The 24,976-nt window shown below is 36.7% G+C and overlaps 4 protein-coding genes, 1 long non-coding RNA gene and 1 pseudogene across 6 annotated transcripts; 3 read left to right on the top strand and 3 right to left on the bottom strand.

The window, feature by feature from the left end:
* Positions 1 to 590: 590 nt before the first annotated feature.
* LOC121772247 (alcohol dehydrogenase 1B-like) lies at positions 591 to 2,931 on the bottom strand. The gene is made up of 5 exons (XM_042169269.1): positions 2,571 to 2,931; positions 1,910 to 2,045; positions 1,661 to 1,824; positions 1,370 to 1,583; positions 591 to 1,255 (listed from the first exon to the last, which is right to left on the bottom strand). The coding sequence occupies exons 1-5, from the start codon at positions 2,839 to 2,841 to the stop codon at positions 751 to 753; spliced, it is 1,290 nt and encodes a 429-aa protein (XP_042025203.1). The 5' UTR covers positions 2,842 to 2,931; the 3' UTR covers positions 591 to 750.
* A 2,551-nt stretch (positions 2,932 to 5,482) lies between these two features.
* On the bottom strand, positions 5,483 to 9,658 carry LOC121770103 (annotated as a pseudogene).
* A 1,594-nt stretch (positions 9,659 to 11,252) lies between these two features.
* LOC121772162 (TOM1-like protein 5) lies at positions 11,253 to 16,001 on the top strand. 2 transcript variants are annotated; one of them, XM_042169159.1, is made up of 10 exons: positions 11,253 to 11,609; positions 12,642 to 12,750; positions 13,021 to 13,099; positions 13,200 to 13,298; positions 13,377 to 13,490; positions 13,928 to 14,088; positions 14,215 to 14,290; positions 14,416 to 14,501; positions 14,791 to 14,952; positions 15,088 to 16,001. In XM_042169159.1, exons 2-10 carry the CDS (start codon positions 12,650 to 12,652, stop codon positions 15,485 to 15,487), a joined length of 1,278 nt encoding a protein of 425 aa, XP_042025093.1. In that variant the 5' UTR covers positions 11,253 to 11,609; positions 12,642 to 12,649; the 3' UTR covers positions 15,488 to 16,001. The 2 variants fall into 2 exon arrangements, with proteins under 2 accessions (XP_042025093.1, XP_042025094.1); XM_042169160.1 differs by lacking the exon at positions 11,253 to 11,609 and adding an exon at positions 11,667 to 12,112.
* Positions 16,002 to 16,658: 657 nt separating this feature from the next.
* LOC121771611 (ferrochelatase-2, chloroplastic-like) lies at positions 16,659 to 21,167 on the top strand. Its single transcript, XM_042168448.1, has 10 exons — positions 16,659 to 16,816; positions 17,471 to 17,795; positions 17,895 to 18,038; positions 18,505 to 18,606; positions 18,949 to 19,052; positions 19,138 to 19,264; positions 19,448 to 19,600; positions 19,901 to 20,001; positions 20,164 to 20,365; positions 20,436 to 21,167. The coding sequence occupies exons 1-10, from the start codon at positions 16,767 to 16,769 to the stop codon at positions 20,658 to 20,660; spliced, it is 1,533 nt and encodes a 510-aa protein (XP_042024382.1). The 5' UTR covers positions 16,659 to 16,766; the 3' UTR covers positions 20,661 to 21,167.
* A 122-nt stretch (positions 21,168 to 21,289) lies between these two features.
* Positions 21,290 to 24,127, bottom strand: LOC121771612 (serine/threonine-protein kinase SAPK7-like). Its single transcript, XM_042168449.1, has 9 exons — positions 23,950 to 24,127; positions 23,801 to 23,875; positions 23,605 to 23,706; positions 23,444 to 23,497; positions 22,914 to 23,006; positions 22,722 to 22,814; positions 21,999 to 22,103; positions 21,819 to 21,917; positions 21,290 to 21,750 (listed from the first exon to the last, which is right to left on the bottom strand). Exons 1-9 carry the CDS (start codon positions 24,067 to 24,069, stop codon positions 21,415 to 21,417), a joined length of 1,077 nt encoding a protein of 358 aa, XP_042024383.1. The 5' UTR covers positions 24,070 to 24,127; the 3' UTR covers positions 21,290 to 21,414.
* Positions 21,561 to 21,972, top strand: LOC121771613. The gene is made up of 2 exons (XR_006044094.1): positions 21,561 to 21,698; positions 21,802 to 21,972. It is a non-coding gene; the product is annotated as an uncharacterized LOC121771613 (long non-coding RNA).
* Positions 24,128 to 24,976: the final 849 nt, after the last annotated feature.

The raw sequence follows: 24,976 nt of genomic DNA on the forward strand, positions 1-24,976 counted from the left end.
TTGGGCAGGATTTTTTAGGGCAAAGGGATTCATTATAAAAAAAAATATAGTAGTAATTTAAAAAATAAAAATAATAATACTATTTTTAATGGATTATTTGAATCCAACTCAAAATTTTTGGATTCCTAATGGGTCAACCCGACAATAACACAAACTCCCAAACCCATTATTTTGTGTGCTTTCGTGTTGGATTTCTGTGTCGTGTCGAAAATTGTCATCCTTAATTCATTCTCACATAGTCTACCGTGCGGGTGGAAAATACCTGAGAATTGACCGGATCTTATTCGATTGTTTAAATTCTTAGCTAACTTATAATCTGTTGAAAATGGCAAATTCAATTGACTAAGAAAAACTCTGTTGAAGGAGGAAGAAGATAAAAAGGAGAAACTGTCGATTACGAGAGAGCCAGAGAAAAGAGGGAAATTTCTTTATTGATTACATTTTGCCGAAAGTTATAGCAAATTACAATTAAGAGCCTTATATATGGGCTAAGTAAGTAATAAAATGCTAACTGATTACATTTGATTTTTGTAATTTCAACATAAACCATAAAAATTAACTCCAAGAAATTCACATATACCCCAACGCAATTTCTCAATCATATTGCTCCGATTCATAATAATAAAAATGCAACGTGGTTGAAATGCTCCATAAAGCTTGTACACAATTTATTGAATGTGGGCAAAATAGAAATAACAAAGGAAATTAGCATATTATTTGGGGTGAATGAGAAGGGCACAAGGATATGAATTACATGAGCTCAATGATGCCACGGCCAATAATAGTCTTGTTATCAAGATCCTGAAAAGCCTTGGCCGCCTCCTCAAACTTGTACTTCCTCGTAACAGCAGACTCGAGATTGAAAATCCCCTGCTCCGCCAGCTCCACCAGCCTCGGCAGATCCGTCTTGGCCCGGCCTCCATACGACCCGATCACCTTCACCTTCCTCCGAACCAACTGGATGATATCCACCTCCCCCAACCCCCCACCGGGCGATAGCCCGATCATCACAGCCTTCCCGCCCCCTCTCACACTCTGTATGCACTGCTGAAACGTCTTCGGCCCTCCCAACGCATCCACCGCTATGTCCACTCCCCTCCCGTCCGTCAGCTCCCTGATCTTCGCTACCGCATCCTCCTTTCTCGCGTTGATCGAGTGTGTCGCTCCGAATGTCTTGGCTGTGTTCAGCTTCTCGTCTTGCACGTCCACTGCGATTATCTCCGTCGCCCCAAACGCCTTCGATATCTGCAGAACACTGTTTCATTTTTGTCTCTCTGGTTAGTTATAAGTCTGAACTGATGTACAGTTTGTTTTGTTTATCATGTTAAAAATGTGTGTTCTTATTATCATGTTTTGTTTGTTTATCTACCTTGAACCGACGCCGCCTATTCCTATCACCGCAATGGAGTTGCCGGGTTTGACCTCAGCGGCATGAGCAACTGCGCCATAGGCGGTGAAAACGGCACACCCTAGAACAGAGGATTCGGAGTAAGGGAGTGTGTCTGGCAGGGGAGTTAGGCCGTTTGCTGGCATCACGCAGTACTCAGCAAGGCCTCCCATGCTGAACATGTATACCGGTTTCCCTGTACATTATGTGGTTAGCGAGCATAAATTTATAAGTATATAAGAACGTGCCGTGGAAATGGAATGCGTGTATTACTGGAGTTTCGGAGAAATAGGCGTGTTTCGCCGTCGTAGAGTGTGCCTTTTGCTCGGTTGTAAGCGAAGAAGGGCTCGCATAAGTCATCCTCTCCCCTTGAGCAGTAGAAGCAGCTGCCGCAGGGCATTATGAAAGCCCCGACCACTTTTGACCCGACCGGGTATCTGGAATTTGAAATATATTTATTATTTATGATCTCGTGTTGGTGTTGGTGTTGTTGTTTGGTTAGAATCAGTAAGTAAATGAAACCTTTGGATGACATTGGAATCAGTTTGGGGGCCGTGTTGAACAACCTCGCCGGTTATCTCATGGCCTAGGATGCAAGGGCACGGGAATTTAAGGTCGCCTCTGATCACGTGCAGATCCGAGTGGCACGCCCCGCAAGCTACCATCAATCAACAAATTTCATCCGAATATGAACTACAGTATGTTGCTAAAATTTGAATTAAATATGCAACCACAATGGTCTCAATAAATTCACTGAGTTGTCATATAATTTCCATCTTTTAAATGTGTTGCTTACTCTAAAACAAATTGAGAATGTTTTGTTCCAAGGAAGGAATCGGGTCAAAACTTAATCACTTATTGTAACACACAAAGTAATGTATTTTTTTGAGACCGGTACTTAAGTAGTAATGTTAGAAAGATATGTACGTATCCAAGTTTATTTTCATAATTTTGTACGTAGCTACATTCACTTTTAGACAATACGAACAACTATTTTTGTAGTATTTCATTAATAACTATACCTATCCATTAATTTTTATAGTTGGTGACAATTATGACAGTACAAATCCAAGTCCACATAAAAGTTTCGTAATCAAGATAGTTATCCGGTAGAATGAGATAGTAAGTACTAAATTACCTTGGCAAAACTAACTTTTCTAGCTCAAAAAAAGCACAAATTTACCCTTAGTTTTGATGAGAACCTCATTAGCCTTAGGCCGTGGCATCTCAAAATCCTCATAAGTAATGGGCTTATCCTTCTCCCAAAACACCGATCCCGTCATGTACGACGGGACTGTGTTCACGTGGTACCCGGCCGCCGACGTCGGCTCCCCCGAGTACCATCTCCGCCCCTCGGAGCTCCTGTACGAAGAGCACAAGGCGGCAGCGGCCACGCGACGGCTGCTGCCGCCGAGTGCCTTGCGCAGTAGAAGAGAGCTCCGGCAAAATGCCATTTATTGCAAAGTCAATAAGGCAATGGCAATTATTGGAGTAGTTGTTGTTGTGAGGTGAGATCACAGTAGACTGATCAAGTAGCTTATATTGTGAAGAAGCATTTAATTGTTTTTGAGAAAAATGTGGTTGGTGTGGTACAATTATTTTTATTTTTTGGGCCAAAATAATTGAAGGGGGTTTTGATTAGAGGCCATTCCACCAATCAATGCTCAGCTACCCTTGCAATTGGAGTAAATAAATGTCACCTACTTGCCTACGCAGTGCCAGTGCCAGTCACGGATTAGGAGGGGAATCTTTTATTAAGTAATACTCCTATTGTTTGTCTAATTTGGGGGATTTTTTTAACATAGGATTTGAATCCAATGATGTATGTATATTCTTCTTGTATATGTTCAAACCACCAATGAGTATTTGATTCTTGATTATTGGATATTAGTTCACTTTAATGCTATTTGAGAGGAATGCATGTGTTCTGTATGCAATAAAATATGCCTTGGAATCATATTTGATTCGAATCAAGAGTGGAGTTTGTGAATATTCATAAACATTAAAAGTTGTTTATCTAAAAGTTTTATCTCTATTAAAAAATGTCTCTCGCTGTCTCTCCCCCCATTAATTAATTAATAACATGATAATTGACATATATTTATAAAGAAAAGTGAGATGAAGTATACTGGATTGATATGAATATTGCATGTAATTGAACATAAAATTGCATACGTTACTCCAATTTTTGTTCTCTTGTACTCCCTCCGTTCCACTTTAGGAGTTTCATTTGAGTCGGACACATGTTTTAAGAAAGTGTTTGAGTGCATAATAAATAAATGTTGTAGTGGATGTTGGGATCCACTTTTAATTGAGTGTGTAATAAATATATGTTGTAGTGGATGTTGGGACTCACTTTTAACAATTTTTTACTTACTTTGTAGGCATTTTTTATTAGTTTATCTCAACCGGGACTCCTAAAGTGGGATGCCCGAAATTGATCAACCGGGACTCCTAAAGCGAGACGGATGGAGTATTTGATAATGAATTGCTTCCTTATAAATTTCTAATTGAATGAAAGCAAATGATTAACGAGGGAGAGATACGTGAGAAACAGATATACGAGAATATGAGAGAAATGCATAATCATGTTATAATATACTCTGTTTTTTTTTGTTGCTGGTTTCATATGCTTCAATCTGAATAATAACGTGCTCAATTATGTACTACAATTTTTAAGAATTTTACTATGATTTTATCCTCTATAGTTCTGTTCTCTATCTTAAAAATAGATAGTAGGAGTATTATGTAAATTGTCCCTAGAAAAATGTATCACCAAATAAAGGGTGAGTCATGGGCCGGGCTTATGAAGAGAATGAAATTCCTACTAGGCTAGAAGTTTGATGGGCCAATACATGGATCAAATACAAGGAAGTTTTCCGTGTCATTAGCTCGCGGCGGCTTATGAGGAAATTCTATAGAAATAGTGAAAATGTATCTTAAATATATATAAAAAATTGCTGAGTTACCACAAATATTCAAATACTCAGTCTATTTCTCCAACCGCGATTAAGAGTCTCGTTTTTCTGTTTCGGTATGTCTACGAATAAGAGTCGTGATCCATTTTTACCATAAATGGTAATAGGCCACACATTTAACTTATATTATATTTAAAATTTTATATATATATATAGGGTCCTGTTAGGTTGAGATTATTTAGCTAAATTGAGAAATGAGATGCAATATCAGCCACTAATCCACAAGATTAACTAAATGTCAACAACTATCACATTATGTCAACACGGAGGTATAAGTGTCATTTCATTTCAATAGTCAGAATATCAAATGTCAACAGCTCGTATTAAAATGTCAACAACTAAAAGATAACACTTACAATTCACATATCAATACCGAGAATATCAAATGTCAACAGCTCGTATTAAAATGTCAACAACTAAAAGATAACACTTACAATTCACATATCAATACCGAGAATATCAAATGTCAACAACTCGTATTAAAATGTCAACAACTAAAACATAACACTTACAATTCACATTTGAATACCGAGAATATCAAATGTCAACAACTCGTATTAAAATGTCAACAACTAAAAAATAACACTTATAATTCACATTTAAATACCGAGAATATCAAATGTCAACAACTAAAAAATACCACTTACAATTCACATTTGAATACCGAGAATATCAAATGTCAACAACTCGTATTAAAATGTCAACAACTAAAAATAACACTTATAATTCACATATCAATTACGAGAATATCAAATGTCAACAACTCGTATTAAAATGTCAACAACTAAAAAATAACACTTATAAGGATTCACCGAATGCTTCGATCTGATCCACACAAGCAACAACGCTTTTGCGGAGCTTCAATTCCAAATCTATTTGAATTTCTTACAATTCAATTACCATTCCCAAACGTATGATGAAATTTCTCAATTTTAAAATTACCAATTCAAATTTGTTTATCTTTTAATAAACAGCAGCTTTTGTTTATAGCACACTGCAAAACAAAATTTTCGACAGTGGGAATTGAAATAGAAAATTGAGCTCAATTGAATCACAAATTCAGATTATGAACTGCATCTACTCATCTATTTCCAAATTCAGACGAAATCGACAAAATTCATTTACCGCACAAAATTAGTCGATCGAAATTTCCTCTGCATCGCGCTAAAATGGAGATCTTCGCGCCGGCCTCCTCGAGCTGCTTCTTCGCCTCCTCCGCCTCCTCCTTCGTCACTCTTTCCTTGAATTTCTTCGGCAATCCTTAAATCAATTTCTTCGCCTCCTTCAGCGCCAGGCTCGTCAGAGCCCTAACCACCTTAATCGTCGCGATCCTTGAGTTGCTTGGCACGTCGTCGATCACCACGTCGAAGGGGGCGAAGGAGGCGGCGGAGACGCCGAGCTTGTCCTGGAGGTACTCGACGAGCTTCTGAGTGTCGGCGAGGGTGAGGTTTGAGATCTGGTCGCCGAGCTCGACGACTTTCTCCGGAGCATCGACGGCGGCGAAGGGTGGAGGTGTGTGGTGCGGCGGCGGAGGGGGGAGGTTTTGAGGGGAAATTCGATGGTGTGGCAGGGAATGTGGGGGTGGGTGAGCGGTAATCTTAAAAAATATAGAATTACTATTCTGCCCTTTCACAATTAATTAATGTAAAAATATTTTCTATGTGGCAAATTCTTGACCACTCATTTAATAAAAATGAGTGACTGAAATTGCATCTCATTTCTCAATTAGCTTAAAAAATCTCAATTGATCATGAACCTATATATATATATATATATATTTGACTCATATTTCATTAATTTTTTCACTCACTTTTCTTAATATTTTTTAAAATTTATGTCATAAAAACACAATATTGCTAATGATAGATGAATGGAGTATTTTTTAGTTACCCTAAATAAAAGTATGGACTGAGCTATGATTGATAGTATTTGGTGGTAGATACTTCTACTTGATGTTATGAAGTACTCGTAAGAATTACTAGTAGTTTGAGAAACTATAAAAACCTATTTTTGCTTTACTAAGTAAGCATTATTATTAATGTAGTAATTTACTTTGTTTGGTAAACGTATGTATTAGAAATTGGTCACTCACCCCTTAAAAGGCCTTATAAGGGAAAGGGTTATCCACATTTATATAGAGGAGATAGGATCATCACCAAGTCGATGTGAGACAAGATTTAATAGTTTTAACACGCCCCCTCACGTGTGGGCCGGAATGACACATCGGACTTCCATCACGTGGGTAGGCAAGAGAGGAGATAAAGAGATAAAATCCATCATCGACTTGGGTCCGCTCTGATACCATATTAGAAATTGGTCACTCACCCCGCCTTATAAAGGGAAGAGTTATCCACAATTATATAGATAGCTAGGATCATCACCAAATTAAGGTGGAACAAGATTTAATAGTTTTAAATGTATGCGTGTAATCATGCGTGTTATATTTGTATAACTGCAAATACTCGCAATTGAACTTGGAATCATTATTATTCGTGGGTTTTAGTGTTGTCAATTGTCAGGCTTTTGTGTCTTTTGTATTATTGGGCTATAATTGGGAGGGAGAATGAGAAACAGAGAGTACAGAAAAATATAGCAAAAAATGGAGTATTTAGCAAGAATGATTTGATCGAAAGTTCAGGAGCAATTTCGTTAGAAAATTAGCTTCGTTTTAGTAACTACTCGTCCACTCCTACTAATTTTAACTAACCAGAAAAATTAATAAGCTCTTTGGCTTCTCATCGTTTTCATGGAGTATATACCTATTCATTGGATATAAACTGAATGATATTGTCACCGGATGGGATGTGTCAAGTCAATTATAATTGTAGAAATATTATTCTCTTTTTTTCTCTTTTTTTGATTATGATTGGACATAATATTTTCCCCCTCTTTTTTACAGTCATAATTAGCTAGAAATAAACAACAAACAATGGCAGTTTTGATCCAATCCCAGAGATATTTTTGAAAACTAAACCAAAATAGATTTTTTTATTTTATTTCTATACAGAGAGATGTCATAATCTTCATATATGCGAAAAAAATAAGGGCCCATATCTCAAAGCGAAAGATGGCTGCTTTCGCACTATTCATCCTAATCTAGTATCCCGATATTTTATTTCTACTACAGTCCTAATCCCGGCCAGTTCATCATGACATTAGTAACACTATCTCTTATCCGTCTCTAACATTCGTAACTATTTATGGCCCACTGTACTTTTCACTCCATCTCTTAACTAAGAGACAACACCTGCAACCCTCAATCTCTTAACCGTCTCTTAACCATCTCATCCCTTAACTATTCATTCAATTTTATTTTTTTTTTATTTTTATTTCCAATAAATTCAATTAATAAAAACACACTTCATTAAATAAAATAAAATTAAATCACAACTTAAAATCCTAAAAAAAATACATAATTAAATTCTTAAAAAAATAAATAAAAAATACATAATTTAAAACTCAAAGAAGCAGAAGAAAGAGTTGATTTGAGATGGATTTGCTCAAATGGATCCATGGATGGATTAAATTTGGGAGAAGAATAAAAGAGATGATTTGAGACGAAAATTGGAGAGGAAAGAGAGATGATTTGAGAAGAATAGATAAGAATAGACGTGTATTTGTGTGTAATGATAATGAAATAGAAGCATTTATAGAATAAAAAAGAAAAATAAAATTAAAAAAATAACCGTTGAACGATCATATTACCGTTTTTTATTTTTTTTTTATTTATTAAAATTGAATTTTTTTTAAAAAAAATAATTTATTAAGTCAGCGTGACGACGCCCACTCGCGGACCGGCGAGTGGGCGTCACGCCTAGCGCTAGCGAGCGCTAGCCGTCTCGGAGGGACGAGCGTCTCGGCGAGACAAGGACGAGACGGGACGCTGCAACGCGTCTCTTAACCGTCTCGTCTCGGAGAGACGGGACAAGAGACGATTAAGAGATGCGTTGCGGATTCTCTAGCCTGTTGGACTATCCCGATAATTCTCTCTCCTCGAGTGTGCTTTCTGTTAAGTTACTCGCTGGTCCCGATAAGGGAATCGTGTCCCAATCTGCGCCGACTGCGTGTACAAATTCAGTTTCCATTACTACATCACCGCCCTATTTATTACTCCTACTATATTTTAATCAGCGCTTGTACTCTTCATTATTACTTTAATACCCTCCTTCCACATACTGTATTTTATCCATCCCCATAAAAGTATTTATTCCCTAGCAGTTTCTGATCAAATTTAAATATACATTTTAAATGAAGAACGTCACGGCGCAGCTCCTAATTTTAAGGGAAGTTTGAAGTGCATTTTAATTCTACATAATGATTTCGTAAACAATGACGATAAAATATCAAAAGATTAGTTCATTTTCGCCAAGGAGTGTCTATTATTGGGCCTTGTAGAATATCAACACGACATTTATATACCAAAATATAAAATCTTTCCCCATAATTCCATTAGATAATTTTGCTATTTTATTCTTTCTAGGACCTATTGGTCCGTTCTATTTTTATTAACCTATTCGACACCATTCCATTATTTATAATGGACTAAAGGCTCATTTTGGTCCTTAACATATTGTGATTTTACGATTTTGGTCCAAAATATTATCTTTTGAATTATTCGCTCTCTCACAAATAAAAACTGGTCACATTTGGTCCGAATTTGGTGGAACTGTTAAAATTTAACAGTCAACGGATTTTAGTTACATTTTGACCGGATTAAGAGTTAGTATTAAAATTTAAATTTTTTTCAAAAAAAATGAAGAATTTATTCGAATTTTTTTTAAAAGAACATCTTGTATTTCTTTTAAAAATGTGTTGCCCCACCCTAGACCTAATTTTTCAATTCTTTTTCTCGTGCCAAACAATGAAGTAACCAATTTCTTCTCTGACATTTCATCAAACATCTTGAAGAACTCCGTTTCCGGCAAATCCCCGCCGTTCACCATCTTTCTCTGGTTTAAATTGCCGAAAAACAAGAATTTCATCTTTGGATGTATGAAGTTAAGATACTTCGATTTCAAAAAAAAATCTGAATAAAGAGCTCGGGTTATGTTTGACGAAATGACTCACAGACCGACCTCAATTTCGTGAACTCCTTGAAGAAGAAAATCCGGCGCCGCTGCTTCTCTGAATAATCAATTTTCTCAATTCGAAAGATAGGATCGTTGAAGCCGCTGAAAATCTCTCTGCAAACAAACGATTCGAACACTAAGCCTTTGTGATCCTTTTTGTTGAATTTAACACCGTTGTGAATCGCGTTGGAAGCGACGTCGATATTCCAGCTAGCGGATTCCATTTCGCGGATCAACTGTTTGGTAAAATGCCTCAGAGATCTCAACGCGTAAGCACAACAACGAAATCAATAATGCTTAAACTATGGAACGGCACCGTTTCGAGAACTGAGAAATTTACGACAGCGCTAATCGTCTTCTCCAATAACCTATTATTCCGGCTAATCTCTTCCGAACTTTCCCTCAGCGAAGAAATCCGCGACGATTTGAGATCAATTTCCCGCTGCATTTTTCTCATTTTTTTTGAAAAAAAAATAATCTAATTTTAGCTCTTAATCCAGTCAAAATGTAATTAAAATCCGCTGACTGTTAAATTTTAACAATTCCGTCAAATTCGGACCAAATGTGACCCGCTTTTATTTGTGATGGACCGAATAATTCAAAAGATAATGTTTTGGACCAAAATCGTAAAAGCACAATATGTTAAGGACTAGAATGAACATTTAGTCTTTATAATGCTCAATTATATCGCTTTATTAACTATTGTCACTGATGGCCCACACCAATTATTCATATTAATATTCAATTAACTTCGGCAAATAGTAAAAGCTTGGATTGTACATGCGTAAGTGCGTATGACACGCGCACTGTCATACGCACTAACGCAGAATTTAGAGCTAATATGATAGAGTAATTAAGATAAGTAGACACTAAATATGCTTTTAATCTGCATTGGGACATGTGTCATACACTGTTCACTCGATACAATTTTTTCTATATACAATAATTTACAAACTATATATAAAAACAAATTATACATAAATATTTGAGTGTGTTAAATTTGACCTTAAGCTAATTACTCGACTCATGGGATCAATGGAGTACCTAATATTTCTTGAGAAATAATGGAGTCTTATCAAAAGTGAGACAAAAAATATGAACCATCTATTGTTACTACAACATTGTTGATCAACCATACCAAAAAAACAGACTAAAAAAAGAGGGATAACATGGAGAGACAAGTGCTTCTTCTACTACAAACTAGACTTAATCTAGTCAATGACTTAGATCTTATTTTTGAACAATGATGTTTGTTGGAGAACAATATGCATTAGGAAATATTGTCTGAATGGAATTGTTTGACGCATGTTGAACGATTGTTAGATGAGTGCATTTATTTCAATATAGGAAACAAATTGTGTAAAACATATTGAGTATAAAGTTTTTGGTTCGAATCCTGATAATGATAGTGTGAGATGTTTCATCCATTGTGATAACTCCTGAATCCTTGGGTGCACCAAATATGAGATCATTTCCTTGAGAAACAAACTTGGATCAAACTGTGATTTACCCATTCACTACTCTATCGAATAAGGTATAGAGATCCCAGAGCAATGGATTCGTCTTTTTAGTGTACAAGATCGTTATTTAGTTTTCATTGTAAACATTGTAGGTGTAAATAGACTTAAATCTAACTAATAAACAACTTTCCACCAATAATCCCTGCTACATCTAGTTTGCTCATGCAAAACTGGAAGAAGAAAAGAAAAAGAGAAAGGATTTAGGCAGGGGTATATTTGTCCAACAAATTATGATCGGTGTGGTGCTAGCCATTTTTCACAAGCCAAATATCGCCGCTATTTATCGACGCTATCCTTTTCACATCTCTGCTCAGAAATTCAGCACGCACTCACACACTAACACAAGAAAGATTTAAAAATCTAACTCCAGACACAGATTCTGGACAGCTCTTGGTTTTATCATTGTTATTAGGGTCGCTAAATTAACAGTATGGAAAAAGTTGAAATCATGGAAAGAATATAAAGCCTCTTAAAGCGGAAAAAAAAGAAAAAAAATTACAGTTCACAGAGAATCTCAATTTACTATCCTCTTTCTTGATGATTGATACACCTATGTATACAGTTGTACATACGTGTCATCTATGATTACAGCTATATGTACGTACTAATTGGGGGAGCTGAGGCTGCTAGTTTTACCCTTCTGCTTGCTTCTCAGGTGGGCGATTTCTCTCTCTTGATGATTAGGACTTAATTGATCCAGATCATTCAGTTTGTTTTTTGGATTTTGATTTGTTATTGTTCCCGAGCTCAACATTTTGATTTTAGTTTGTGATGAGTTACTTATTTTTGAGATCTGGTGCTAACTGGGTGTGGGATTGAAGGGTTTGACTTTAATTTGTATGGTTATAATTGTGGTGATTGAGTGGCTGTTAAGGAATAGGATGAATGATGGAGATGGAGATAGATAAACCCATTTTTTGTTTTCTTTTCAATTTTTGAATTGGGTTAAAGTTATTATGAGGAGATGAAAATGATGGATGATTATCTGGATCTTTACGTTTGCAATTGGTTGTTTGTTATTCACTAAAATATTTTAAAAGCTATATCTTCTGATTGATTTCATCCCTCTCTCTCTTTCTCTCTCCCCCCCTCCTTGTTTCAGGATTGTGTTACTTTCTTCTAATTGCTAGGATTTGAATCCATTTTAGCCATGTGAAGGTAGTTGGCACAATTGATCAAGGTTTACAGGAGTTGATATGTTTTAGCATAGTGATGGTTTAGTTAGCTAACTAAATTTCAGAAATCTGAAACAGTTCTCGAAATGCTTCTTGATGCTCAATAGTACTTGCTGATGTTTTGTATGGCTGATTTGGGGATGCTATCTGCCCTGGGTGGTCCTATTGATGAACTGTTTTATTTTATGATTTTGAGCCTCAGTCTTGGATGATCTCAACTTTCTTACCTATTATGTCTTCTTTGATTGGCAAACAAGAAATATAGTTCTTGTAGTTATGTGTTTTAGTGCATGCGCACATAAAATTCAGCCTTCCTGCCATAACTGATGAGTCATAACTTGTTAGCATGAAAGGTTATTGATTGTGGAAAAGATTAGAACTGTAGTATAGAGTGTTAAAGCTTTAGTGATGAGTTTAGAGAAGGCAGGCTGTTGATTAGTTTCTTAAGCTTTGTGATATATAGTAAGATATCTTTTCTGCTTGTTGATGTTTTCTGATAATCCTTGCTGAAGGGATCATAATGGCATCTGAACTTGTAAATGCTGCAACAAGTGAAAAACTCAGCGAAACGGACTGGACAAAAAACATAGAGATTTGTGAACAGGTCGCGCAGGATCAAAGGTAACTCTTACTACGCTATAGCTTATGAGTTATGATGATGTACGGGGTTCTTCTAGATGATGTTCTGTACATTTTCCTTGCTGAACTAAAGGTTTTTTGGCATAAGATTTTATTGATAAGTTTCTAATAACTTTCAATCTTTTACTCTTTTTTCTAGTTCGTTTTATTTAGTTCCAGAATCAGATTAGTTTAACTCTCGATATATTCATTGCTCTCTTGATAATGTCGTATGTATTTATTTAGTTGTGCTTGGCGTTCTTAATAATGCAGACTAGCTAAAGATGTTGTCAAAGCTATCAAGAAACGTCTGGGGAGCAAACACCCTAATACACAGCTCTTCGCCGTAATGGTGAGTGCTATTTTTTAAGTCCTTCTACTTTATTGGCTATGTAGGATTTTTTTTATTGGCATCAAACATGATTTACTTCCTCTTGCCCTCAACTTAACAGCTGTTGGAGATGTTGATAAACAATATCGGAGAACCTATACATAAGCAAGTTATAGATACAGGAGTTCTCCCCATACTTGTGAAGATAGTTAAGAAAAAGGTGGGTATTTTGCTATACCAGTTTCTCAGTTCTCCGCTGATTATAGGTGTTACATTATTCTCGGCATCCTTTTTGTAGTCGGACCTTCCAGTACGGGAAAAGGCCTTTCTCCTATTAGATGCAGCTCAGACATCTGTTGGTGGTGCTTCCGGGAGATTTCCTCAATATTATTCATCATATTATGAATTGGTGGTAGGTATCCATTGCTGATTTTGTCTTATTACCACGTTGCGAGTTTCAACAATAATGGATAAAGTTAATTTGGTTGATTACTAGTTGAGTTTTGTCCCACTTACTAAGAGGCTCAGCCAAATACTTCTTCACTTGGATAAAAGTTGACTAATGCTATGAAATAGTTACACAATCCAGTTAAGTTGACATCGAAATTGGTTTTAGATGCTGCTTTTTCCCAGACAACGTCCAGTTGTTATGTAATTACATAATCTGTGGGATCTACTTTATGTGAATCCCTCGATATATGTACTTGGGGCTTATTGAGTTTTATAATTACCATTCATCCATTCACAGAGAAAACCTTGGACACTGCCAGAGTTCCATGTCAAGACACTATTTATTTTGGCTAAACTAATTTTTTATAACCAGTGTCAAAATTGGAAATTATTTCCCAGAGTGCAGGAGTGAAATTTCCTCAGAGGCCACATGATAACCCGAACCCCCAAGCTACCCAACATGTGGATAAGCTGTCTACTCCACCTAACAAGCAGCCTGCTGCTCCTCAATCTGCAACAAATGCTCCAGAAGCACAAGCTCACGGTGTTCCAGAATCAAGGTATAACTTTTGCAAATATGTATTGCGTGCCAGCTTAACAAATTGAAGGAAGAAACTTGTTCTCGATAATTTTTTCCATGCTGTAGTTTTCTTCATTTTACTGAATCGCCCACAACTTTGCTTAAGTATTCTTCATAAAGCTGGAACCGCATTGGAGGTACTGAGGGATGTCCTTGATACTATTCATACACAGAACCCTGAGGTATTCTTCTTCTTGCATTCCGAAAGTAGTATATTATTGCAGTTGCTAGAACAGTAAAAAAATGGAATGCATCTTGAGATTGCCTTTAATAATCCACTCATAATCATTAGCTATTGTTTTCCCAGGGAGCAAAGGATGAGTTTACCCTAGATCTTGTGGAACAGTGCTCATTCCAAAAACAGCGAGTGATGCACCTGGCAATTACTTCGCGGTAAGTGATGATATTTTCTGAAAGATTCTCATTGCTACCATGCAATACCCTCTCTGTTGGCAACAATTGTAGATTCGTAACTTCGTAACCTAGCTTGTTACTTCAACTCCCATACCTTCATCATCACTTCTGTTAGCTTTGCTTTTCCAAATTTTGAGAATATCAATGTAAGATTGTTATATGAGGTGACACATTTTCAGTTGATGTCGATTGTTATATTCTCAATGTTAAAAGTGAGCGGTATCATTATTAAAAAATGATATAATCTCAATTTGCTTATACCTCATAGGGATGAAAAAGTTGTTACACGAGCAGTCGAGCTTAATGAGGAGCTTGAAAGAGTGCTGCGGAGACATGATTCTCTTCTAGCTGGCAGAATGATGCCAAGTACAACTCACACTGGCCATGAGGAAGAGGAGGAAGAGGAAGAGCCTGAACAACTTTTTCGGCGGTATGCATATTATGTGTCTAGTTTGTGTTATTCTAATTCAAAGCTTGTTTAGACATTGGTTCGACATTCTGTTTATTTTTCACGTGTTATTTTTTTCTCAGTTTTTCCATCAATATAGCTTCCTATGTTGAACAGGATAAGGAAAGGAAAAGCGTGTGTGCGACCTGAAGATGAAGACCACCAGATTGACCGACCACTAGGATTGATGGGGCTCCCTGTTCCTGGGGAAATGTTACATCGCCCACTCATAAGGCCCCTAACTGTGGAGCGTCAGCTGGAAGCTACACAGCGGCCTGATATAGAGCCTAAGCCAGAAACCATCAGGCCATTGCCTCTGGCAGTTAATCCGGAAACAAATCTTGGTAGACCTGCAGTGGCAATCCCTCCCCCTCCTGCTAAACACGTCGAGCGAGAAAAGTTCTTCCAGGAGAACAAGACAGACGGATCAGCTCTTAATGGCCACATAAGAAACCTTTCATTGCACAGTAGAAATGCCAGTAGCTCGCACAGTGGAAGTACAGAATTTAGCGACTGAGCTAAAGGTATTATTACTCTGGAAAATGTTTACCCTTTTTCTTCAATCGATTGGATGTAGTGCTCGTGTGGAGATTTGAGTTGATTGCCACCATTGTGCCTTAAGCTGACAATCACTCCGGAGGTGTTCAGCCGGAACATAGGATGTTGCGGGAACTTACTGTTGTTCTCAGAAGTCTGTTTGTTGGGATAGATACTTATTACCTTGAGGTTGACTACTAGTAGTTCTTTCACAAACTTGAGGTTTATAGCAAGATGGTGAGCTTGAGGTTGACTACTAGTAGTTGTTTCACAAACTTGAGGTTTATAGCATGATGGTGAGCTTGAGCTTGAATTTTTTTTATATAGAAAATGTGATGTTATACTGATACAGACCAAATAGCTATATTTTGTTCTATATTTCCTTCCAATTTGGTTTCTTCTGTAGATAATTTGTAGGTGTAGTAGTTGTGGAGTTATATATGGTTAAACTGGCTTATTGGCAGTCGAATTGAAATATTTTGTGCTTGTTAAAATTACTGTTTTTTGGTTGTTGCTTTTTTGCTTATTAAACTATCTAACTTCGGTATTTGCTGTTTGTTGCCGTTGGGCACCTTGAAATCTGCGGAGATGCAAGAGAGAGAGTATCAAAGAGAAATCCCCATTCCTAAGATTTGATCATATTAAGTTCAAGGAAAAACCACACTTATGCTGGGGTCGTTTTATTGATGAGTGCATGTAATTCTCGTATAAACATCATGGCATCATGCTAATCTTCTTTGTAACCACTCTTATGTTGGAATCAACAAAATCCCAATTTAGAAAATTGAGAATGTTTATTCAATAAAATATCAAGCACTATAATGCAATTAGGCGAGCTACAACGGATGTAAATTAAAAGATTAAACCCTAAATCATGTTTTTGTTTCATATGATACCTTGCAACTAAATTGCAAAAAATCGTAAACTTTGATTAAATTATGGTACGCCATTATGTAGCAAAACTGTACTATCTAATATGGCAATTAAAATTCAAAATACAGTCTATTTATAAGTAAAGAATTTAATTAAATTTCATAGTAGTAGTTTTTGCTTGTATTTAGTCTAAATTTCTTATCACATTTTATGTTAAAATTTGGGGTGCAAGTGAAAATGTGAAATATCCATTGCTTAAATATGTGAGCGAGGAGGAAAGAGTAATCCGTGACACACGTGGACAAGTGCCAATACACAAACAAAATAGCCACTCTTCAGCAACCAGTGTTTCCACAATCTGTATTCGACTCCTTCACAATCTCAAGATGAACCAATCCTCCATGAATATACGAATTCAAGCTCCTTCTCCGTCTCTGTAACTATTTCCTTTTCTTTAACTACTGTTTCGCTTCGGATTATGCTTTTAAGTGGTGTTTCTCAGTGTTGCTGTGTGTGAATCTAATCCATGATTTATCTGTTTGTGTCTTACTTTTGGGGGTTCTACCATGTAAAATTGGTTGGTTATCCGTGAAGAAGTTGAGTTCAGTTTTTTTGCAGCTCACTTTTCAAGGGAGGGGCAAAATTAGGGCTTATATTTGTTGGTAGGTGCATGAGATGGGGCATGAGCTAATCTAGCTAAAATATCTGAATTCGTGATGAAGGGGAAGCTTTGGAAGAGATTGCTAGTGAATGAGAAGTTATTTCGATTAGCCAAACTAGATTTTTGGAATGATCTCCATACATTTCAGTATTTTCTATTTATGGTTGCAGTGTGGATTAGGAGAAGACTAGAGGAAAAAAAAAAACCTTTTGACCAAGTATACTACTAGTAAAATCGATTAGAAACTTGTGTGTATCTTCAGAATTCCCAACTTAAAGTGGTAAAGGCTTGAATTAACCCCAGGGATTAATGATGTAGGGTAAAACAGAAGTCAGCATATTGTGCGTTGCCTTTTTATCCTCCAGTTTTATGGTTTATGCATAACACTTCTAAAAAATTCTGATGTTATATGCTATCTTTTCCTCACAGACTACTGCCACGTGCCAATGTCTACTCTCAGGGAATGTGTCCTTGCTTAAGGATGCAGTTGGAAACGTGTTCCATTCCTAATCTTTTAAAGGCATCCATAGTTGCAAGATGCCCCTCGGGATGGTCCAAGACATCTTCTGTATTTGCAGAGCAGCAAATCAAGCATTCAACACGACCAGGAGCTGTGGTTACCTCTGGCTCTCAAGAAACGTCCATCCCTGCCCTAGTTGGTAATGAAAAGATTGGAGTTTTATTGCTTAACCTTGGAGGTCCTGAAACTCTAGATGATGTACAGCCGTTCCTGTTTAATCTTTTTGCAGATCCAGTTAGTATCTCTTGGCTACACCATTCTATTCATTTTGCTGGCAATTTGTGGAAGTGACTTACAATTCTTTTCTCTGTTGTTTTGCGTATTGGGAAGTAGGATATTATTCGACTGCCAAGATTATTTCGCTTTCTTCAGAAGCCCTTGGCACAGTTTATATCTGTTGCTAGATCGTCGAAGAGCAAAGAAGGATATGCTTCAATCGGTGGTGGTTCTCCACTGCGTCGTATCACTGATGCTCAGGTAGGATCTTATTGATATGAATTGAAACACTACCTTAAGATAGGATATGTTGAAGGTTGTAATTTGATTTCTCGTAAATTCATGATAACAGCAACATAAAGCAGGTACTTTTATTTTCATTAGTTAGTTAGGAGCATAGAATGTGAAGTTGCATAAATAAATATATCTTGGCAACATGGTATATTCCAGTGCTTTCTATAATGCATTTTGCTCTTTGTTCGTTTCATGTGGGGTTTGCATTCTGGAAAGAATGGGAGTATGCCATATTTGGAAAGGTCCACTCATCTATAGAATCTTTGCCAGATGGGTACTCTTAATGTTAGTTAATCAACTTGTTTATCATTCTAAATTTGACTGCTGTGACCATTGTGGAGTAATATACTGTTAAATTCTCGAGATGGTTCTGATAAGGTTTATATCTTATAACTTATAAGTCGATTGAACTGTACCAAATTGCTATCTCTAGGCTGAGGAGTTGAGAAAGGCACTATGTGACAAGAATGTTCCTGCAAAAGTTTATGTTGGCATGCGCTACTGGCATCCGTTCACTGAAGAAGCTATTGAACAGGTATGCTTTTGAGTTTTCTTGAAATTAAACAACTATGTCGACGACTCTACAGCTGTTGTGTATAGACCTTTGGCTTATAGCAACTGATAGCTGGAATGTGATTTTTTTGCTAATTATCCTAGGTCTAGCCTCACACTTTAATTCTTGTATGATTCTCTGCTGTGAAGCTGTGTCTGGGTCTTTACTTTCAATAAGCTCTTATTATACGTATGATGTAAAATATTTATATGGATGTCAATAGCGCTTATCGGGCACCAGTTATTTGGTGCTTCTAGCATTACAGCTTTCGGTATGTATCGTTATCCTGTGACTCTAAATTTCTTGTGACTCTCATTCGTCTAGATTAAGCGAGATGAAATATCAAAGCTTGTTGTGCTTCCACTCTACCCCCAATTCTCAATCTCTACTAGTGGTTCAAGTCTTCGGCTTCTGGAAAGTATATTCAGGTGCTTATATCTGGATGTAAAATTTCAAGTATAAATCTTTCATGGCTAAGTAAATCCCATTTCATGAAAAATTGTTATACTTTAGGGAGGATGAATATCTAGTCAACATGCAGCATACTGTAATTCCTTCCTGGTACCAGCGGGAAGGATATATAAAAGCTATGGCAGATTTGATTCAAAAAGAGTTGGAAAAATTTGATTGCTCTGAGGAGGTAATGATGATGGTAGTGGTTTTATATGCTTCATTCCTTCCATTCCAATAAATGCTCATGCTGCTTTGTATAAGCTAAGCTACTTACATGATTGAATCAGAAACTCAATATTACTCAAAATTAAAATGAAATAATTTTTTGGATGCACATTCCATTTAATTTGATGTTAGTTGTTTATAACAGGTGATGATTTTCTTTAGCGCACACGGGGTACCACTTGCATATGTAGAGGAAGCTGGTGATCCATACAAAGCTGAGATGGAGGAGTGCGTTGACTTGATAATGGAAGAACTAGAAAAAAGAAGGGTAAATAATGCATATACCCTTGCCTATCAGGTATGATACTTTTTTAGCTTTGCATTTTGTAAAAGTAATAAGCTTGTGTTTCAGACCTATGGTGTAAAAATTCGCCACAAAAGTACATTTACTCTGTCTTTTATGCTCTCATTCATGTAGCACATGCTTCTGCATGTTTTCCGCTAGCGTGTTGTTCTAGTGCAACCAATTCAACTTCATGCTAATGGTTTCACAATTATAGCTTTAAAGTCCACATTCTTACTTCTTTGAAAATTTTCTTTTCCCTCGGCCTGTAGTTATTTCTTCACCATTTTGATATTTTTGTCTAATCTGTTACAGAGTAGAGTCGGACCTGTAGAATGGTTGAAACCCTACACAGATGATACAATCGTTGAACTTGGACAAAAAGGAGTGAAAAGTCTTCTAGCTGTCCCAATTAGGTGAGACTGTGTGATCAGTACATGCCACCATTTTGCTCATAATTTCTATAGCTTCCTGAGAGCGGAAGGGGTATATACTAGGGATCACTTTTCGTCTCTAACTGATATGGCTGTTTCAACTGGTAGTTACTCACATGTTTTCCCATCATTATTTTACCACAGTTTTGTCAGCGAACATATTGAAACCTTGGAGGAAATGGATGTTGAATACAAAGAATTGGCTCTAAAATCTGGCATAGAAAAGTGGGGACGAGTTCCTGCACTTGGTTGTGAGCCTACTTTTATTTCAGATTTGGCTGATGCGGTTATAGAAAGTCTTCCATATGTTGGAGCGATGGCTGTCTCAAATCTTGAAGCTCGACAGGTAATTTATATTATTCATTCTCTTTTCACGACTGTCCGGATTTAAAAGGCGTCTATGGTTTCCTCTGCAGTCTTTGGTCCCACTCGGCAGTGTAGAGGAGCTATTGGCAACATATGATTCACAACGCAGGGAGCTTCCAGCACCAGTTGTAGTTTGGGAATGGGGATGGACTAAAAGTGCTGAAACATGGAACGGAAGAGCAGCCATGCTGGCAGTTCTTGTTCTGCTTGTGCTTGAGGTGACCACTGGGGAAGGTTTTCTTCACCAGTGGGGTATATTGCCCTTGTCTTGGTGACAACAATTTCCCTCATTTCCTTTCATCCTCTTTCTCGCCTCTATATATGCCTACACTCTGAGAAATATATATATGGGCCCTAGATAAGAAAGATACTACTGCTTTTTAGGAAACTCAAGAATGAAAAATATCCGAAGTTATCTTTATAAGTTGGATGCAGAGAAAGAAGTATATTCACACATCAGACCTTCGGATCTATCAGAGGCTACCGCTGCAAACTTCACGACTTGTACGGGGAGGAATCAGGAAATCAGAAGGCTGTGAAGTTGAGACCCTAATAATTTGACAGTCACTTGGCCTACAGGTTAGTTTTCCAGTCAGGTTTGCTGCAGAGTTTCTCTTCCACTCTCCGTTTGTTTTGCTTCAATTTTATGTTGAACGAACACAGCGTTGTATACACCCCTGACATTTGATATTCATGCCCGCTTATAAATTTGTCAAGTTGTATTAATGAAAATATTAGTGCGGTTCATGCATATCGATGAATGATGAGAACTTCGTTTTAAATGTGTATATGCTTATTATACGTTTATGTTATATTCTCGTTGGACGTTATCTTTGACTGTTTTATTTCTCACCTGATAGATCCGTTAGCGAATGAACTTCTCTAGCTATATTTGAAGATATAATAGTAGTAATATTCATTCTGTTTATTGATGGAGTAATTTGATGTTGGATGAGTTAGGAACTTCATGCTAGAATTCGAATTAAAGATGAACTAATACATAGTATGTTGCTTTGGCATAAGAATCCATCATTTGAGATAAAACTCCCCACTAGCATGAACTTGCTTAACTTGGGCTTCATAATAATCTTCGTCCTCTTCCTCCTCAACGTCCTCATCCTCCTCTTCAACCTCGTCTTCTTTCTCTGCATCCTCCTCTCCTCCCCATCTGAAGCCGAGGAGCCTGGATGACGCAGGAGGTTTCCGGGCTTGACTGACAATCTTCATGATCTCCTCGACGCTCTGAAGTGAAGACAAGCTGGGATTGTCTCTCCGGTAATACACTGCTTGATTTGCTTCAGTAAGTTCACGTGGTAAGTTCTTCAAGAACCATGGATGGTTCTTGATCTCCTTTATGTTGATTCTCTGCAACACGCAGTTAGTTAATACAGTTTTAATTCGATGATATACGTATAGATAAGATATACACATACCCGAGTGGAATTTGCAACGAAAATACGGGAGAGCAGGTGCCTGCAGTCTTGGGAGATATGGACATAGTCTGGAATTGTGTATTGTGTAGCCATTATTCTCTGCAGAATTAATGGATCATCAAAATATTAGTAGTATATTCTTTATAATTCTTGAGCCCGCGCGCACACACAGACACTCACTGTAATAGTTTTTCTGAAATTCTTGGGGTCGTCTGGATCTTCGAACGGGTAAGCTCCCACAAGCATCACGTATAGAGTAACTCCACAAGACCACCCATCTGCCATCTATTTACCAAAGTATAAACAAAAGTTAAACATCTACTGTATTTGCTTATGTGAAAAGAATAATCACCAACGAGGAGATATGTTAGTGTATACTACTTGATGAAAAAGAAAATGTATGATTGAGATGATAATTAATTCGAGTTGAAGAAAGTGCATACTACTAGACACTAGTATTATATTTGGGGTTTCCATACTATTTGTGACAGCCCATGTGTTAAACCATGTTACTCATTATTTATATGGCAAAGAGTAGATCAAACTCCACTTTCCTGGGAAATAAAAAGAGTCCATTTTTATACATTTCCCTAATTGGATATAATCAATTGTACATAGGTAATTATGAAAGTAAACTGAAATGTACAGTATTGGAATTGAAATTAAGAAAAAGGATTAAAAACAGAAAATAATTATTAATACACATAAGTGAGATACTAGAAATGAGATAGAAGATTCCAAATGACCATCATCACCATATCATGCCATGTGAACCTGTCCCACAGGTTTACATTTTAAAAGATAAAAGGTACTAGTAATATTTAATTCAAGTAAGTAACAGGATTATCAAACAAAGTAATGAACAATATATACAATGATATTGAAGGGTAATAACTTTGGTACCTTGCCGTCGTATTCTCGGCGAGAGAGGACTTCAGGTGCTATATATGCCGGCGTTCCTACAGTAGATTTGGGCCTTGAGTGTAACACTGATGACTGATAATAATACACATCAAAATTTGAATTAATAATTTAATTGTCTGATTAATTATTATATCCAAATAATTGATAGGTATGATAATTTAAGGGTTGAACCTTGGAGTAGCCAAAGTCACATATTTTGAGGCGGGGTGCTGGGCTTCCGTCTAACAGCGTATTTTCCAATTTTAGATCTCTGTGACATATTTGCTGCATTTTGCACATGGATAAATATATTAAATCGAAATGACACGTTAATTAAATTCTAAACCATGTGTTTGAATGTATATCTGCACTACATTTCATGGCAATTTGAAGTGCGAAACAATTAAAGCAAGGGAAGATTATATTTGGACGGCACTTAGATATGCTTTTTTTGTTATTCAATTATTTTAAAACGGGATCTAAGTATATTCTTTTTGTGTTGAATTTTCACTTAGTTTCTCATATCCAATATCATCATGAGAGCACGAATAATTATGCAGCATAACATTTTTCAAATATACAAATAAAATTGCATACACTATAATTTTTTAGTGTAAATTAAAGGGAGATATTTAATTACTTTGGTAAATATTCCTAGAGGGGTCTAATTAATTTGTTAATACTACTATATTATACTAATAATTAGGATGCATGTTACATACCATGGAGTGGCAAAAGGAGACTCCAGAAATCAACTGCTGGAAGAAGTACCTCGCCTAATATAAACAAATATAGTCAGGAAACAAGACATAAAAAAAAACCGAATTTATTTAATTTCATTATCATATAGTAATAGTAGTAGTATATATATGTGACATCTGACCTCATCTTCACTAAATCGACCAGCACTGCAAATCCGATCAAATAGCTCTCCACCAGCTGCATATTCCATCACGATTGCCAAATGTGTCGGCGTCACCACCACCTAATCCCCATTATTATTTTTTACTTAATAATTAATTGCCAATCAAAACGTAAAAGATAACAAAATTTGAAAATGAGATACATCCATCCAACACCTCTTTGAAACGAATAATATTGGGATGGCGAAGTGATCTGTGATTGATAATTTCTCTGGCAACATTTGCATCAATCTGCAAAAGAATGATGTGAAAATAATTAGGAAAAGGTATGTATAGAAAGAACTATAGATTAATTAATACTATACCTTATGTCCACGCTCAATATATTTCATGGCCACGAGCTCCTTGGTTTCTTTATGCCTGAGAAGCCTTGCAACTCCGAAATTTCCAGCTCCAAGATGCTTCACTACCTCATATTTCTCCATTGCTCTCTCTCTTTCAAAAAAGTAAAACTCACTATCTTTGTTGTTTACTCCAACTATATAGATACACCTATATACATATATATAGCTAGGTGGGCTACTTGCCAATAAACAATCCATATTATATTATATTATATTATAGTATCAATTTTGGGTACATCACTACTAATGTGAAAAGTGAAAACACCCCACTAAATTTTATAATAACTCAATATATATATGGTATTTGACTTAGATCTGCCTGTCACTCTTAATTAGCCCATGTGGTGACTATAGTATGCTTTGCCCAACTATCTGACAGTTTGTGTATGGACAAGAGGATCAAATACTAAACCACCATTGCACTCTTTTCATGAATCATGGTAATGGTTTGAATGCATACCATGATGTCTGTTGTAATATTAATGCTTTTTTATGTCTACAATAATTGTAGCTAATAAATAACGTTTGTTTTCTTCTATGGAATTGAATTTGCATGCATGAATAAGGAGAAGTAATGACTAGTCCCACATCGATTACATATAATTAATTAAATATATACACATTGGTTACTATTTACTTATTGTGAATTGAAAAAGAAACTGAAAAGTGGTGAATTTTATCTCTACTTCTAAAAAACGCGTATACCAAAATATGAAGCCTTTGTGAGGCCATCCGCAATGGCGCCTAGCGCACCACTTAGCCGAGCGACGGCACTAGGCGGTTCGCTGGGCGGTCCATTGCAACCGCCCAGCGGATTTCGGAATTAAAAACCGTCGAGCGCTCGGCGGTTTCGCGGCGCTAGGCGGTGCGCTGGGCGATCCGCTCGGCGCTATTGCAACGCCCGGATCGCCTAGCGCACCGCCGAGCGGAATTTTTTATTTTTTATTTTTTTTTATTTTCGAAACACTATATATACGCAGTTTGCACG

The sequence above is a fragment of the Salvia splendens genome, chromosome 16 (genome assembly GCF_004379255.2).
Source record: "Salvia splendens isolate huo1 chromosome 16, SspV2, whole genome shotgun sequence".
NCBI lineage: Eukaryota > Viridiplantae > Streptophyta > Magnoliopsida > Lamiales > Lamiaceae > Salvia > Salvia splendens.

What these genes read in the sequence shown, in the direction of transcription:
- LOC121772247 (XM_042169269.1), bottom strand. Translation starts at nt 2,841, where the DNA reads ATGGCATTTTGCCGGAGCTCTCTTCTACTGCGCAAGGCACTCGGCGGC. An exon ending in GATTCCAATGTCATCCAAAG is followed by an intron (nt 1,825 to 1,909) that starts GTTTCATTTACT and finishes TTCAAATTCCAG; the next exon opens with ATACCCGGTCGGGTCAAAAG. An exon ending in CCTATTTCTCCGAAACTCCA is followed by an intron (nt 1,584 to 1,660) that starts GTAATACACGCA and finishes CATAATGTACAG; the next exon opens with GGAAACCGGTATACATGTTC.
- LOC121772162 (XM_042169159.1), top strand. Translation starts at nt 12,650, where the DNA reads ATGGCATCTGAACTTGTAAATGCTGCAACAAGTGAAAAACTCAGCGAA. An exon ending in CATCATATTATGAATTGGTG is followed by an intron (nt 13,491 to 13,927) that starts GTAGGTATCCAT and finishes ATTATTTCCCAG; the next exon opens with AGTGCAGGAGTGAAATTTCC. An exon ending in CCTGAACAACTTTTTCGGCG is followed by an intron (nt 14,953 to 15,087) that starts GTATGCATATTA and finishes TATGTTGAACAG; the next exon opens with GATAAGGAAAGGAAAAGCGT.
- LOC121771611 (XM_042168448.1), top strand. Translation starts at nt 16,767, where the DNA reads ATGAACCAATCCTCCATGAATATACGAATTCAAGCTCCTTCTCCGTCT. An exon ending in CTTCTGGAAAGTATATTCAG is followed by an intron (nt 19,053 to 19,137) that starts GTGCTTATATCT and finishes GTTATACTTTAG; the next exon opens with GGAGGATGAATATCTAGTCA. An exon ending in CAAATCTTGAAGCTCGACAG is followed by an intron (nt 20,366 to 20,435) that starts GTAATTTATATT and finishes TTTCCTCTGCAG; the next exon opens with TCTTTGGTCCCACTCGGCAG.
- LOC121771612 (XM_042168449.1), bottom strand. Translation starts at nt 24,069, where the DNA reads ATGGAGAAATATGAGGTAGTGAAGCATCTTGGAGCTGGAAATTTCGGA. An exon ending in GTGACTTTGGCTACTCCAAG is followed by an intron (nt 22,815 to 22,913) that starts GTTCAACCCTTA and finishes TATTATTATCAG; the next exon opens with TCATCAGTGTTACACTCAAG. An exon ending in ATTTCAGAAAAACTATTACA is followed by an intron (nt 21,918 to 21,998) that starts GTGAGTGTCTGT and finishes TTAATTCTGCAG; the next exon opens with AGAATAATGGCTACACAATA.